Source organism: Prionailurus bengalensis, chromosome D3 (assembly GCF_016509475.1).
Source record: "Prionailurus bengalensis isolate Pbe53 chromosome D3, Fcat_Pben_1.1_paternal_pri, whole genome shotgun sequence".
Taxonomy (NCBI): Eukaryota; Metazoa; Chordata; class Mammalia; order Carnivora; family Felidae; genus Prionailurus; species Prionailurus bengalensis.
Genome location: NC_057356.1, coordinates 9558204 through 9573831, shown reverse-complemented (window position 1 = coordinate 9573831; position 15628 = coordinate 9558204). Strand labels below are relative to the sequence as shown.

The 15628-nt window shown below is 41.0% G+C and overlaps 2 protein-coding genes across 8 annotated transcripts in view; one reads left to right on the top strand and one right to left on the bottom strand.

Moving 5' to 3' along the window:
- The window catches only part of MAPKAPK5 (MAPK activated protein kinase 5), a 42241-nt gene that overhangs the window by 4676 nt on the left and 21937 nt on the right, over positions 1–15628 (bottom strand). For all 7 annotated transcript variants that reach the window (XM_043557627.1, XM_043557628.1, XM_043557633.1 and 4 more), the window contains 3 exons: positions 5578–5658; positions 2793–2980; positions 345–465 (listed from right to left, as the gene is read on the bottom strand). In XM_043557627.1, coding sequence (XP_043413562.1) covers positions 345–465; positions 2793–2980; positions 5578–5658 — 390 coding nt within the window. The remainder of the gene's footprint in view (positions 1–344; positions 466–2792; positions 2981–5577; positions 5659–15628) is intronic.
- The window catches only part of TMEM116 (transmembrane protein 116), a 181466-nt gene that overhangs the window by 148791 nt on the left and 17047 nt on the right, over positions 1–15628 (top strand). The window lies entirely within an intron of this gene.

The window sequence follows — 15628 nt, the reverse complement described above, 5'->3', positions numbered from 1 at the left end:
GAAATGTTCCCTCCCTGTTTCAGGTAAATTGGTCTTTCCAACCAGTCTTGTTTAAACCCCTCAGGGGAAGGGAGGGTGTCTCACAGTACTATGTGCCCCTCAACCCCACAGCACAAATATGAAGGATTTGGGTTTTCCTTTGGTGTGTATTCACTGGGCCCTGATCTGGTCTTTTATGCAAAGAAGCTTTTATTTCAGATCCTGACTTTGAGGAAAGCAGGGACACCTCTCTGGTAAAGACTGAGTTCTCTGTATTGTTCTGCTTTGAGCCCTCGCTGAACTTTGTCCCAGCATTCCTTCTCAACAAAGCCTTTTTGGTGAACAAAGTAAGCATCATTCAAAACCTTATCCATCATCAGTTGAGCAGAGGGTAGCACATTATCCAAGGCCTCTGTCGAGTTGAGCCATGGGTGGTCCAACACGCCCTCGATGGTGAGTCTTTCCTCTGGTTTGACCTTTAAGAGCCTGTGGAGAAAAGGCCAACAGGGTGCTGTGCATAGTTGCTTCCAGAAGGCCAGGAAGTTCCTGGGTCTGGTTCTTACCAGCTCCAGCTTCTGACTTTTTTTTTTTTTTTTTTTTTTTTGAGACAGAGAGAGACAGAGACAGACAGAGCATGAACGGGGGAGGGGCAGAGAGAGAGGGAGACACAGAATTGGAAGCAGGCTCCAGGCTCTGAGCCATCAGCCCAGAGCCCAACGCGGGGCTCGAACTCACGGACCGCGAGATCGTGACCTGAGCTGAAGTCGGACGCTTAACTGACTGAGCCACCCAGGCGCCCCCAGCTTCTGACTTTCTACAAACTCCTACAAGCTTAGGCTTTCCATCTGCAGGAAGGGGTGGGGTTCTAGTCCCTAGCCACTAGTTGTGAGGACACTGTTGTCCTTTGCTAGTCCTTTCTATACTAGACAGAGTGAGATAAAAAAGACAGGAAAAGGCTTAATCCAGTGATACTTCAGACTGAGTTCTAGGTTCAATAAGCCCACATACAGCTTATAGTTCCTGAGACTTGAATCTCCACGTTCATGTTTTTTAGGACAGCAGGCTCCAATTTCCAAATGGGACTCAAAGTGCTCTTTTGGCTGATAGTGGCTACAAAGAGGGTCATTCAGTAATGAAAATCCAGGTTGCTACTTGTGATAAAACTGACAGATGTAACCATATGAACCCTTTATTCCAAAAACATTCAAAAGCTAAAAATTTAGAGTTTCTGAGAGGGGAAGGCATTTCCTCCTAAGCTGAATGTATTGCTATGTACCATCTGCATTTTGATCGTACTTCTTTACATCTTGTCTGTTCATGCTGATGCAATTCTTAGCTCACTTCAGCATGTGTCCTAGGCTTTTTACAGCCCCTCCTTCCAACTACATATCCTCCCACTATAAATGTCAGAGTCAGGACAACACGTGCACTTGCTCTTTCAGGTTCTCTGCAACCTCTGGGTCATTCTGAACAAACAGCTTCAGATTCTAAAGAAAGGATTATTTAGAAAAGAATCCAAGGGGCACCTGGGTGGCTCAGTCAGTTAAGCATCCGACTCTTAATTTCAGCTCAGGTCATGTATGATCTCACGGTTTGTGGGTGTGAGCCCCGCATCAGGCTCTGCATTGACAGTGCGGAGCCTGCTAGGGATTTTTCTCTCCCCCTTACTCCGCCCCTTCCCCCGCCTCAAAAAAAAACAAACAAACATAGGGAAAAGAAAGAAAAGAAAAGAAAAGAAAAGAAAAGAAAAGAAAAGAAAAGAAAAGAAAAGAAAAAGGAAGAAAAGAATCCCGAAGCTGAAAGAAGATAATCAATGTCACTCTAGGGACAGGAAATATATTCTACAGAACTGACAAAGAACCACTTAGAGGATACTGATGTTTTGGTTAAGGAGCTGAGAATACAGTGTGGAAACAGCATGGGAAGACAAATGATGCTGTAAACATTGCCTCTGCCCTCCGCCCTCCTAAGAAGTTTTACTTACAGATTTTAGAAACTAGTCCCTCTTTATATACATAGATCCTTAACCAGTGGGATAAGCTCACTTTTGAAAGGGAGTAATCTCCACAGAGAAATGGCTGTGGTGTCAGGAGACAGCTCCTGGGGACTGCCCCGTTAATGCCTATCTTCATCGCATTACAGATGAAGAAACTGAAACCAAAAGAGGGAAAATTGCTCAGTGAACACAAAGCAGTAGGAATGCTGGAAGAGTGCCCAAATCCCAGGCAACTGGGCCTCCCACACAGGCGGGCAGGAAAGGCAAATACACCTCAAATTTAGGTCTGACTTCTTACCTAGTCCTTCAGCTACCAAAGGACTCTGTCAACTCTCCCTCACCCACTCACTAGGACTAAATCTTCTAAATCTATCTCAGCAGTGGGGAGTCTAGAGGCCTACACAATCAGCCGCATACCCCCAGCAGCCAAAGAATGAAAAGCCAAAGTGTCATTGTCATCTTAGCCCCTGAGTTCAGTTCCTGATGCCACGTCTTTTCCACGTGACTGGCTAACATGCAGGAAGGGCACACCACAGGGCTTACCACTTAAGGTCCTAAATTAATGTTCACAGAGACAGTAGCTACCGAGGGACCTGGATTCACATCCCTGAGGACAAATTCTAAGAACGCAGCAGGTGGGAGCAAAGCTCCATTTTCATCAAGGTGGAAATGCAGAGCTCTCATCTCAGACCGCAGGGATGAGAATTCTATGATGTGCAAACAGGAAGGAACATGCCTGGGAAACCAATGACTTTTCCCTTGTGCTCCACCACCTTAGGCCTCCTTGGCCTCCCCACCCTGCAGCATGGGGACTCACTTCCTCACAACATCTTTGGCCATCTCCGAGATCTGGCTCCACTCTTCTTCTGGGAACTCAAAACTGCCTGTCATGATCTTTCTCCGCATATCCTTTGGGATAGTCCGGCTGTGGTGTTTGGAGTAAAAAGGAGGGTATCCACATAACATCACGTAGATAATCACCCCTAGGGACCACAGGTCACAGCTCTGAAAGGAAAAAGAAAATAGTCACTTATGAGCAGAGGTACAGCCCCAAAATAAAGCCCCCAGGACCAGCCCAGAGACAGCCCCTAAAATACACAGGCTGCTATCTCCAAAAATCACTTAACAGAGAATGGAAAAGTTTCAGGAAGTCTTAAGGGAACTAACCTTTCTCTCCATATGTTTTATATGCCACCACTGCTACATATATACACACCAGCACACAAGGCCAGTCTAGGGTGAAATAAACAGTCAATTTTATTCTCATTGCTCAGGCCCAAGCTACTAGCTGAGCCTTGGGTACAGGTGTACGACACTTCATCTCCAGCTACAGACGTAACAGATATAAACCAGCTGGTTGGGAAACATGTGCTAGGTCAACCTGGGCAAGGTTGAGGGTACAGGAACCAAGTAGCTAGGACACAGGCAGGTTGACCATATAATATAGCACAAGTCATTTCATCAAAACCCAAAGCAGTTTGACACAGATCAGAAAGAGACAGTAGAGGAAGAACAGGAGGTCTAAAAGCATTCCTTTGATGACTCATTGCACCCATGCGCCAGACCATACACCATTCTTGGGGAAGATCTTTGGAAAGAAAGAAAATTGCCACGAACTACTTTGTCTGTAGGTGTTAAGGTGCCTTCATGGGCAATAGTCACAACATGATCATTAATAAAACACTCCTAATTTAGTTAAATGCAGCTCTACCTGCCTCAGAACCTGGCTCCTCAGAGGCTCCAATTCAAGCCTGTCTTGAATTGCAGGACAAAAGCAGTGTCTGCCTGAGAGAGGCAGCCCAGGGAGCCTGCCACTGAGGCCACATGCTCTCGCCATACCACAGCTGCGTCCTGCTGAGAAAAGCTTGGAAAATGGGGTGTCTCAGGTACTCCCACCCATGTTTTGGCATCATACTAATGGGTATTCGTAGATGGCATGACCCATGCTATAGAACATAATTAAAAAATTATAGAAGTGAAAGGAATCTTAAAAATAATTCAAATCCCTCCCTTTCCACATGAGGAAACTGATACTACTTTTTAAAATTGAGGTTGATAGGGCGCCTGGGTGGCTCAGTTGGTTAAGCGTCCGACTTCAGCTCAGGTCACGATCTCATGGTCCGTGAGTTCGAGCACCACGTCGGGCTCTGGGCTGATGGCTCAGAGCCTGGAGCCTGCTTCCCATTCTGTGTCTCCCTCTCTCTCTGCCCCACCCCCGTTCATGCTCTGTCTCTCTCTGTCTCAAAAATAAATAAACGTTAAAAAAAATAAAATAAAATAAAATTGAGGTTGATATGTTTAACTTCTAAAAATTTAATTGTATCTTATTATATATTTTTGTGAAAATATTATTTGCAAATGTAGCATTCAGTGTTCATTTAGTTGCCAATATAAAGATTATCTCTAGACGAACTTATATACACGTTCAAAAGCAATGTCTATTATTCAAAAGCTGTTTATTATTTCAACATGCTACTCATGTACAGTGCATCATTTTTATGAATCCCATGCTAATTCATGAGCACCACAGGGTTTACAAAATGGAACAGGAAAAGAAGAAAAAAATAGCACCAGAAAATAATATATCACACAAGAATTCACTGCATTCATGCCGAGATTTTAGCAAGTGGATCAATGTCATCTGAGTGCTTCTACCCCTCACTTCCTGCCTGCATTAAGAAGCAGGAAGCAGTTTCTGAGTCTGATGCCGTAATCAGCACAGCCCTCAAACCGTCACCCCATAAGAGCAGAGCTGCCTGTGGTTTTGAGTCTGTAAGACCAAGATGTGGAGCAGTAATTACTTGGGGACTGACGAGTGTTAATCATGAAAGTAGATGTTCAGGGTTCTGGTTACACTGTGCCAGTGACAGTGCGAAGCACAGGGTCATGAGTGGCAGAGGTCCCTGTGTGTTCTTTCATAAGTATGTCTATGTGTACATGTGTGCAGACACTATAGGAATACGTGGCACCCTCTAAGGTGTGGGACTCAAGAAGAGCTGGCCTACTGCCTTTTTACCACACCCAAGTCCTTCTCTGTCATCTACATTCAGCCATGAGTCCCCAAGCAGCATCATTTTTTTTTCTGATCTACTCAGTGACTCCAGGACCTGTTTTAAAAGGCCCTAATATTCTTGTGCTTTAGAGCAGAGATCCTGATGCCTAGACTACATACTGAGAACTGTGATAGTACCAGGAACACATGCTGTGTGTCACAGACACTGTTCTAAGTTCAGTATTTTGGGGTAAGAAAGAATGGCCATAGAACATCCTCAGAAACAGCCTCCACCTCAAAAAAGCAAGACAACCATGTCTTTTAAATGTGGTCAGTGGACAATACAGTTACCCAAATAAATAACCTACAGGCAACCATCGCCCTTGGTTCCTGCTGCAAAACCTCAATTGCTAAGAACCTTATTTCATATTTCATCAGACAAAAACTTGAATTCCAAGTACTCTTCTGCATGTGTGGGTGCTGCCAGCTTTTTGGGCAGGAATATTATTAAGGGATAAGAATGGAATTAGCCACATTCCCAAAGAGCCACAAACACCTCACAGAAGAGGGGCTACACCTGAGGGGTGAAGGCAAGTATCTCTTCCCCTACCTTGTTGTAAGTGTAGGGTGTTGGTGAGGTAGGTATGATGCCAGATTTCTCCTTCTGATGCCTTCTCTGCGCCTCCAGTACCTGTCAGAGTCAGACCAAAGGGGACAATTTATTGAAAACCACAGCAACGACCTACAACTTGAGAAAGAATGCTGGAAGGCTGAAGAGGGTAGACACTGGCGGTCAATAATTAAAAACAACAACAACAACAACAACAACAACAACAACAACAACTTCTGTAAAACACAAACTGTCAAAAACCTTTTACCCCTCTTACAACCGACAATTTATCAGTATTTGCCTAGGTCAAGGACATGAAGATCAAGTCCTTAAAAGAGACTGAACTCTTCTTCCTGCCCATCAAGGCATCTGAGATCATGTATTTTTCCTGGAGACACAGACATTCCCTTATGCCTGTATAAAAGCAGACCAGCGCTGGCCAGTGGATCAGGTTTGAGGTACTTGTTGCCATCAAGGACTATAGCAGTCATGTAGGTCTGGGTGTTAAGTGTTCCAAAGAGGTAACCATGGGGCCATCATCCTGGCCAAGCTCTCCATTGTCCTGGGCAGGGAGACCCCTGGGGGAACAATACTGGCACACCCCACAGATTATTTGAAAGTGACAGGATGATGCAACTCTGTGCTGGTCTGCTTCCCTTGCACACCCAGACCCCCATGCCCATGAAGCTGCTGATGGCAGATGTTGATGACAGCTGCCACACCTTGGCCAGGGGCTGCAATGTCACCTGGGGCAACTTGGCCAAAGCAATCTTCGATGTCATCTCCAAGATCTATAGCTGCCTTCCCCCTGACACTCTGGAAAGAGACTGTGTTCACCAAGGCTCCCTGTCAGGAATTCACTGACCATCTTGACCACATCAGAGAGTCTCCATGCAGAGAACTCAGGCTCCAGCTATGGTCACCACACAGTGTTCTTACACAAGAGAAATAAAGCGAATTAATTAAACCTGAAAAAGAAAATACTGTTTATAATAGCACAAAAAACAGTAAGGATAAATCTAACAAAGATGGGAAAGACCTATACACTGAAAACTACACAAATGTTGTTAAGAAAAACTAAAGGCAAAAAAAAAAAAATGGAGCAATACAGCCTGCTTATGGATCGGAAGGTTCGGTATTGTTTGGGTGTCAGTGCCCCTACATTGAACCATACTTCTAAAAGAACCCTAGTCAAAATTCCAACATACTTTTTTGTAGAATTTAACAGCTGACTCTAAGTTCATATGGAAATGTAAAGAAATTAAAATAGCTAAAACAACTATGACAAAGAACAAAGTTGGCTAACACTACCTTATTTTATATTATTATAAAATAATTATATAATTATTATAAAGTCACAGTAATCAAGACAGTACAGTACTTGTTAAAGACAAGCAGATCACTGGAACAGAACAGATAATCCAAAATTAAACCCACACATGTACATTCAACTGATCATTGACAAAGGCTCAAAAGCAAGGCAACGAAGAAAAGATAGCCTTTTCAACAAATGGCACCAGAACTGGATACACAAATGCTAAAAAATTAATGTGGATCCATACTCATGCATTACACAAAAATTATATCAAAATGGATCACACACCTAAATGTAAAGCCTGAAACTATAAAACTTGTATGAGGAGATCTTGGGTGATCTTGGGTTAGACAAAGATTTCTTACATAGGAGACCAAAAGCTGAGTCCATGAAACATTTTTAAAAATTGATAAATTGGCTTTCACCAAAATTAAAATCTTTTGCTCTTCAAAAGACACTGTTAAGAGAATGAAAAGCCACAGACTGGAAGAAAATCTTTCCAAAGCATATATCTGATAAAGGACTTTTATCCAGAATACATAAAGAATTCTCAAATTCGGCAATAAGAAAACAACACAATTTTAAAAATGGGGTGGGGCACCTGGGTGGCTCAGTTAGTTGAGCGACCAACTCTTGATTTCAGTTTAGGTCATAATCTCATGGTCTGTGGGTTTGAGCCCCACCATGTTGGGTTCTGTGCCGACAGCGTGGAGCCTGTTTGGGATTCTCACTCTTCCCCCTCTCTCTGCCCCTCCCCACTCACACTCTCTCTCTCTCTCTCTCTCTCTCAAAATTAAATAAATAAATAAAAATAATTAAATTAAATTAAAATTAAAATGGGAAAAAGATTTGAACAGATGCTTCACCAAAGAAAATATACAAAAGGCAAAGACGCACCATGAAAAGATGCTCAACATCATTTAGTCACTAGGTATATGCAAATTAAAAGCACAATGAAATACCACTGCATGCCCACTAAAAAAGACTGCCCAGGGCGCCTGATTGGCTCAGTTGATTAAGCATCTGACTCTTGATTTTGGCTCAGATCACAATTTCACAGGTTAATGGGTTCGAGGGTGGAGCCTGCTTGGGATTCTCTCTCTCCCTCTCTCGTTGCCCTCTCCCCCACCTCCTCAATAAATAAGTTAACTTAAAAATAATAATAAAAGACTGCCCATACCAAATGCTGGTAAGAGTGTGGACACCTTACACTCTCAGACACTGCTGATGTGGATGTAAAATCGTATAACCACTCTGGAACACAGTCAGGTTGTAAATAATGATCTAGCTATTCCACTTCTAGGTATTTATCCAAGAGAAAAGGAAATAATTTTGTACAAAAACTTGTACACAAATGTTTATAAGAGCTTTATTTGTAATAGCCCAAAACTGAAACAACCACATATCCACCAATAGATGAATGGACAAACAAATCAAGATACACCAACATAATGGAATACTTATTAGCAGTAAAAACAACTAAACTATTTACTGATACATGTAACAACATGTAATTACACTGAGTGAAAGAAAACACCCAAAACTGAAAATACTGGATGATGTGCTACTTTACACATAAATCTGCAGAAAATGCAAATAATCTATAATGACAGAAAGCAGATCACTGGTTGCCTGGGAATGAGAGGACAAGAAGAGAGGCAGGGAAAGATTACGAAGGAGTACACTAAAACTTTTGAGGGTGATGGATATGTTCACTACCTTGATTGTGGTGATGGTTTAATGAGATTATATAAATATATATATTAAAACTTACAAATTATGTAATTTAAATATGTATAGTTTATCATGTATCAATTATATTTCAATAATTTTTTTTTCCCTTAAAGAGGGCTTCTTTGGTAAAATAAACCTTGAAAAGAAGAAGTATCAGCTATGTAAAAAAAATACAACACTCTGACCATGATGGATTAACCAGTACAACTTTCTTTCCCACCACACACAACTTGAACATTGGACAAGATATAAGAGAAAGTGGGGCATCTGGGTGGTTCAGTCAGCTAAGCATCCAACTGTAGATTTTGGCTCAGCTCATGATCCCTGGGTCATAGGATGGAGCCCTGTGTCAAGGCATGAAGCCTGCTTGAGATTCTCTCTCTCCCTTTGTCCCTCTCCCCACTGCTCATGCTCGCTCTCTCTCTCTCTCTAAGAAAAGATAAAAAAATTAAAAGATTCCTTCTTATCTTAACAAAAAAGATATGAGAGAAAACTGTTTTCTGACACTGAATAATATACAACACAGGTCAGCAAACCCTGACAGATAGCAAGCAAATGTGGTAATCCATATGATCTGTCAAGAAGCATTTTCTGGAATGCAGTGCAGGGAGAGATCCTAAGCAGGGTACAGAGGGCTCACAGGAGTTCAGTAGTGTGGCCAAAATTTGTGGAGCAGACTACCAACTGTGGGGAAGGTACGCAAAAACCTGCATGAGGATCCCTTTGATCTTTGGGATGGTACAGCAAGACTCTGTGAGACGAGAGAAGCAACGAGGTACTAGAACAACTACTCGGGATCTATAAGCTGAATAATTCCCAGATGTTGCAGAAGTCTAGGAGATGCCTGAGGTCCAACTAGCCAAGGTAAAGAGACTTATTGATCATCTGGGGCATCAACAGAGGACCAGAAGTTTTCCTCTAGGTAGCAGGGCTGAGGTAACCCGAGAATAAAGCCTCATCTAGACTCACCCTGGAAGAATTGCAAAGCAAGTTTCAAGACAACCAAGTGGACCTGCATGTAACTTACCACTCACCAAAACAATCTTTTTATATACTTTTCTTTTAAAAAAAAATTTTTTTAACGTTTATTTTTGAAAGAGGCACAGAATGCGAGTGGGAGAGGAGTAGAGGGAGAGGGAGACACAGAATCTGAAGCAGGCCCCAGGCTCTGAGCTGTCAGCACAGAGCCTGACACAGGGCTCAAACTCATGAACCGTGAGATCATGACCCGAGCCGAAGTCAGACGCTTAACCATCTAAGCCATCCAGGCATCCCTGTTTGTAAATATTTTTAAATGACAACAAAACCCAGACATTCACCAACATAATATTATAACATCCAGCACCCAATAAAAATTTCTTCAACATGCAAAGAAGCAGGAAAATGTAATCCATAACCAGGAAATGTGATCTGTAACCAAGGAAAAAAGTCAGTCATAAAAGCAGATTCAGAAATGACAAGGGTGGTGCAATCAGCAAAGATTTTATTACGTATGTTGAGGTACTTAAAGGTAAACATAAACATGAAATAAGAAAAGAAACAGATGATGTAAGTCAGAAATGTGGGGCACCTGGGTGGCTCAGTTGGTTTATTACATCCAACTTTTGGTTTCGGCTCAGCTCATGATCTCACCATTCGTGGGTTTGAGCCCTGCATTGAGCTCTGCACTGGCAGTGTAGAGCCTGCTTGAGATTCTCTCACTCTTGCTCTCTCTGCCCCTTCCCTGCTCACTCACTCTCTCTCAAAATAAATAAATAAACATTAAGTAAATCAGAAATGAAGAAATTCACAGATTAGACAATGCAGAAGAAAAGAGTAGTGAAATTCTAATCATAGTAACAGAATTTGGCCAAAGTGAAAGAGAGAGAAAAAAAGATGAAAAAAAACAAAAAGATCACGGAGTGTCTGGCTGGCTCAGTCGATGGATGGACCATGAAACTCTTGATCTCGGGGTTGGGAATTCAAGCCCTACCTTGGGTGTAGAGATTACTTAAAAATAAAATCTTAAAAAAAAAACAAAACAAAACAGAACCTTTAATGCTCTGTGTGTGATCTAACCTACATGTAACTGGAGTCTTTGGAAAAAGGCAGAGAGAGGACAAGCAGAAAAATATTTGAAGAAATGTCTGAAAATTGTCCTAAACTGATAAACACCATAAACTGACGGATCCAAGGAACTCAATAAACCCCTAGTAGGAAACAAACAAACAAACAAACACCTACACCACAGTCAAATTTCTGAGACCTGATTAGGATCTAGGAAGTAGAAAGCTGGAGTGTTACTCCCATCCTAACAGCAAGGAAAAGCTAAACTACAAAATCATCACTTTTCTTGAACCTATTAGAGATCAGAGGTCTCAAGACAATGAAATATTATGCATTCTAAAGAAAGGCCCTTCCAGTAAGAAGCAAGATGTGAAAACTGGCTCACCTATGACAAGCCAGGAGGGAGCATTATAGCATGCCATATGAGTAAAAAGAATTCAGCTAAATTTTTAGCAAATTGCTAAAGGCAAAGTGTGGGCTAGCATGAGGGCTAGAAGACCCTGTAGGAACCATAGAAACAAGGGGAGTTTGCACCACTCACAGACGCTTCTGCACAGACTTCCACCAGATACTCAACAGGACCTGCACAAGACTGAGGCTGGTTCAGAAAAAGATACCTGTTGCTGCCAACACCCTCCACCAGGCTGGCAAGCACAATCTAGTGGTAGAGGAGAAGACTGTGAATTGAGAGCCCCTCTGAGGCACACAGTGCATAGGCAAGGCCAAAGCTAATGGTGGAGAAGTAACATTAAAAATAAATAAACATGAGGCGCCTGGGTGGCAGTGGTTAAGTGTTTGACTTTGGCTCAGGTTCATGGGTTCAAGCCCCGCATCAGGCTTTGTGCTGACAGCTCGAAGCCTGGAGCCTGCCTCAGATCCTGTGTCTCCCTTACTCTCTGCCCCTCCCCGCTCGCATTCTTTCTCTCTCTCAAAAGTAAATAAACATTTTAAAAGATTTAAAAATATATACAAAACTTCAATAAATAGATCTGTATTTTTAAACTGACTGAATCATTAAACATTTTCTACAATGAAAACTCTAAAATACGTATCTATCTACCTATTTATTTTTTAATTTACATCCAAGTTAGTTAGCATATTTAGTTGCATTGTTAGTGCAACAATGATTTCAGGAGTAGATTCCTTAATGCCCCTTACCCATTTAGCCCATCCCCCCTCCCATAACCCCTCCAGCAACCCTGTTTTTTTCTCTATATTTAAGAGTCTCTTACATTTTGTCCCCCTCCCTGTTTTTATATTATTTTTGCTTCCCTTCCCCTATGTTCATCTGTTTGATGATACTTGAAGTCATATGATACTTGTCTTCCTCTGACTGACTAATTTCGCTTAGCATAATACCCTCTAGTTCCATTCACATAGCTGCAAATGGCAAGATTTCATTCTTTTTGATTGCCTAGTAATACTCCATTATATATATGTATGTGTTGTGTATATATCTTTATCCATTCATCCATCAATGGACATTTGGGCTCTTTCCACACTTTGGCTATTGTCAATATAAACATTGGGGTGCATGTGCCCCTTCAAAACAGCATACCTGCATCCCTTGGATAAATACCTAGTAGTGCAATTGCTGGGTCGTAGGGTAGTTCTGTTTTTAATTTTTTGAGGAACCCCCATACTGTTTTCCAGAGTGGCTGGACCAGCTTGCATTGCCACCAATGATGCAGAAGAGATCCTCTTTCTCTGCATCCTCGCCAACATCTGTCGTTGCCTGAATTGTTAATGTTAGCCATTCTGACAGGTGTGAGGTGGTATCTCATTGTGGTTTTGATTTGTACTTCCCTGATGATGACAGATGTTGAGCATTTTTTCACGTGTTGGTTGGCCATCTGGATGTTTTCTTTGAAGAAGTGTCTATTCATGTCTTTTGCCCATTTCTTCACTGGATTATTTATTTTTTTGGGTGTTGAGTTTGATAAGTTCTTGATATGTTTGGGATATTAATCCTTTATCTGATATGTCATTTGCAAATATCTTCTCCCATTCCATTGGTTGTCTTTTAGTTTTACTGATTGTTTCCTTCGCTGTGCAGAAGCTTTTTATCTTGATGAGGTCCCAATAGTTCATTTTTGCTTTTGTTTCCCTTGCCTCTGAAGATGTGTTGAGTAAGAAGTTGCTGCAGCCGAGGTCAAAGAGCTTTTTGCCTGCTTTCTCTTCTAGGATTTTGATGGCTTCCTGTCTTACATTTAGGTCTTTCATCCATTTTAGGTTTATTTTTGTGTATGGTGTAAGAAAGTGGTCCAGGTTCGTTCTTCTGCATGTCGCTGTCCAGTTTTCCCAAAACCATTTGCCAAAGAGACTGTCTTTTTTTCCATTGGATATTCTTTCTTGCTTTGTCAAAGATTAGTTGGCCATACATTTGTGGGTCTATTTCTGGGTTCTCTATTCTGTTCCATTGATCTGAGTGTTTGGGGGCCAGTACCATACTGTCCTGATGATTACAGCTTTGTAATACAACTTGACGTCCGGAATTGTGATGCCTCCAGCTTTGGTTTTCTTTCTCAGGATTGCTTTGGCTATTCAGGGTCTTTTCTGTTCCATACAAATTTTAGGATTGTTTGTTCTAGCTCTGTGAAGAATGCTGGTGTTATTCTGATAGGGATTGCATTGAATATGTAGATTGCTTTCATAGTATCGACATTTTAACAGTATTTGTTCTTCCAATTCATTGAGCGTGGAATATTTTTCCATTTTCTTGTGTGTCGTCTTCAATTTCTTTCATAAGCTTTCTATAGTTTTCAGTGTATAGATTTTTCACCTTTTTGGTTAGGTTTATTCCAAGGTATTTTACGGTTTTTGGTACAACTGTGAATAGGATCAATTCCTTGATTTCTCCTTCTGCTGCTTCATTATTGGTGTATAGAAATGCAACCAACCTGTACATTGATTTTATATCCTGCGACTTTGATGAACTCATGAATCAGTTCTAGCAGTTTTTTTGGTGGAGTCCTTTGGGCTTTCTACTTAGAGTATCGTGTTGTCTGCAAAGAGTGAAAGTTTGTCTTCCTCTTTGCCGATTTATGCCTTTTATTTCTTTCTGTTGTCTGATTGCTGAGGCTAGGACTTCCAACACTATGTTGATTTACAGTGGTGAGAGTGGACATCCCTGTCGTGCTCCTGTCCTTAGAGGAACGCTCTCAGTTTTATCTCATTGAGGATGATATTAGCAGTGGGTCTTTCGTATGTGGCCTTTATGACCTGGAGGTATGATCTGTCTATCCCTACCTTTTTGAGGGTTTTTATCAAGAAACAGTGCCATATTTTGTCAAATGTTTTTCAGCATCTATGGAGAGGATCATGTGGTTTTTGTCCTTTCTTTTATTAATATGATGTATCACATTGATTGATATGTAGATATTGCACAAATTTATTCCTGCATCCCAGGAATAAATCCCACTTGATCATGGTGAGTATAATTCTTTAATGCATTGTTGGATCCAGTTGGCTAGTATATTGTTGAGAATTTTTACATCCATGTTCATCAGGGAAATTGGTCTATAGATCTCCTTTAATTGGGGTCTTTGTCTGGTTTTGGAATCAAGGTAATGCTGGCCTCACAGAATGAGTTTGGAAGTTTTCCTTCCATTTCTATTTTTTGGAACAGCTTCAAAAGAATAGGTGTTAACTCTTCTTTAAATGTTTGGTAGAATTCCCCTGGAAAGCCATCTGGCCCTGGACTCTTGTTTGTTGAGAGATTTTTGATTACTGATTCCATTTCTTTACTGGTTATGGGTCTGTTCAAATTTTCTATTTCTTCCTATTTCAGTTTTGGCATTTATATGTTTCTAGAAATTTGTCCATTTCTTTCAAATTGCCCAATTTGTTGGCATATGATTGCTCATAATATTCTTATTATCATTTGTATTTCTGCAGTGTTGGTTGTGATCTCTCCTCTTTCATTCATGATTTTGTTTATTTGGGTCCTTTCCTTTTTCTTTTTAACCAGTCTGGCTAGGGGATTATCAATTTTGTTAATTGTTTAAAAAGAGCTCCTGGTTTCATCGATCTGTTCTACCATTTTTCTGATTTTGATATAACTTATTTCTACCCTAATTTTTATTATTTCCCTTCTTCTGCTGGTTTTGGGCTTTATTTGCTGTTCTTTTTCCAGCTCTTTTAGGTGTATGGTTAGGTTGTATAATTGAGACCTTTCTTCCTCCTTTAGGAAGGCCTGGATTCCTACACACCTCCCTCTTATGACTGCCTTTGCTACATCCCAGAGGTTGTGGGTTGTCGTGTTTTCATTTTCATTGGCTTCTATGTATTTTTAATTTCTTGGTTAACGCATTCATTATTGAGTAGGATGTTCTTTAATCTCTAAGTATTCGTGTTCTTTCCAAATTTTTTCTTGTGGTTGATTTCGAGTTTCATAGTGCTGTGATCTGAAAATATGCAAGGTATGATCTCTATCTTTTTGTACTTATTGAGGGCTGGTTTGTGACCCAGTGTGTGATCTATTTGGAGAATGTTCCATGTGCACTCAAGAAGAATGCCTGTATTCTGCTGCTTTAGGATGAAATGTTCTGAATATATCTGTTAAGTCCATCTGGTCCAGTGTGTCATTCAGTGCCATTGTTTCCTTGTTGATTTTCTGCTTAGATGATCTGCCCATTGCTGTAAGTGGAGTGTTGAAGTCTCCTACTGTTACGGTATTATTATCAATGAGTTTATGTTTGTGATTAATTGATTTATATATTTGGGTGCTTCCATATTGGGTGTATAAGTATTTACCATTGTTAGATCTTCTTGGTGGATGTCTATCTCTTAATTATGATATAATGCCCTTCTTCATCTCTTTCTACAGTCTTTATTTTAAAATCTAGTTTGTCTGATATAAGTATGGCTACACCAGCTTTCTTTTGAGAACCATTAGCATGACAGATCATTCTCCATCCCCTTACTTTCAATCTACAGGTGTCTTTAGGTCCAAAA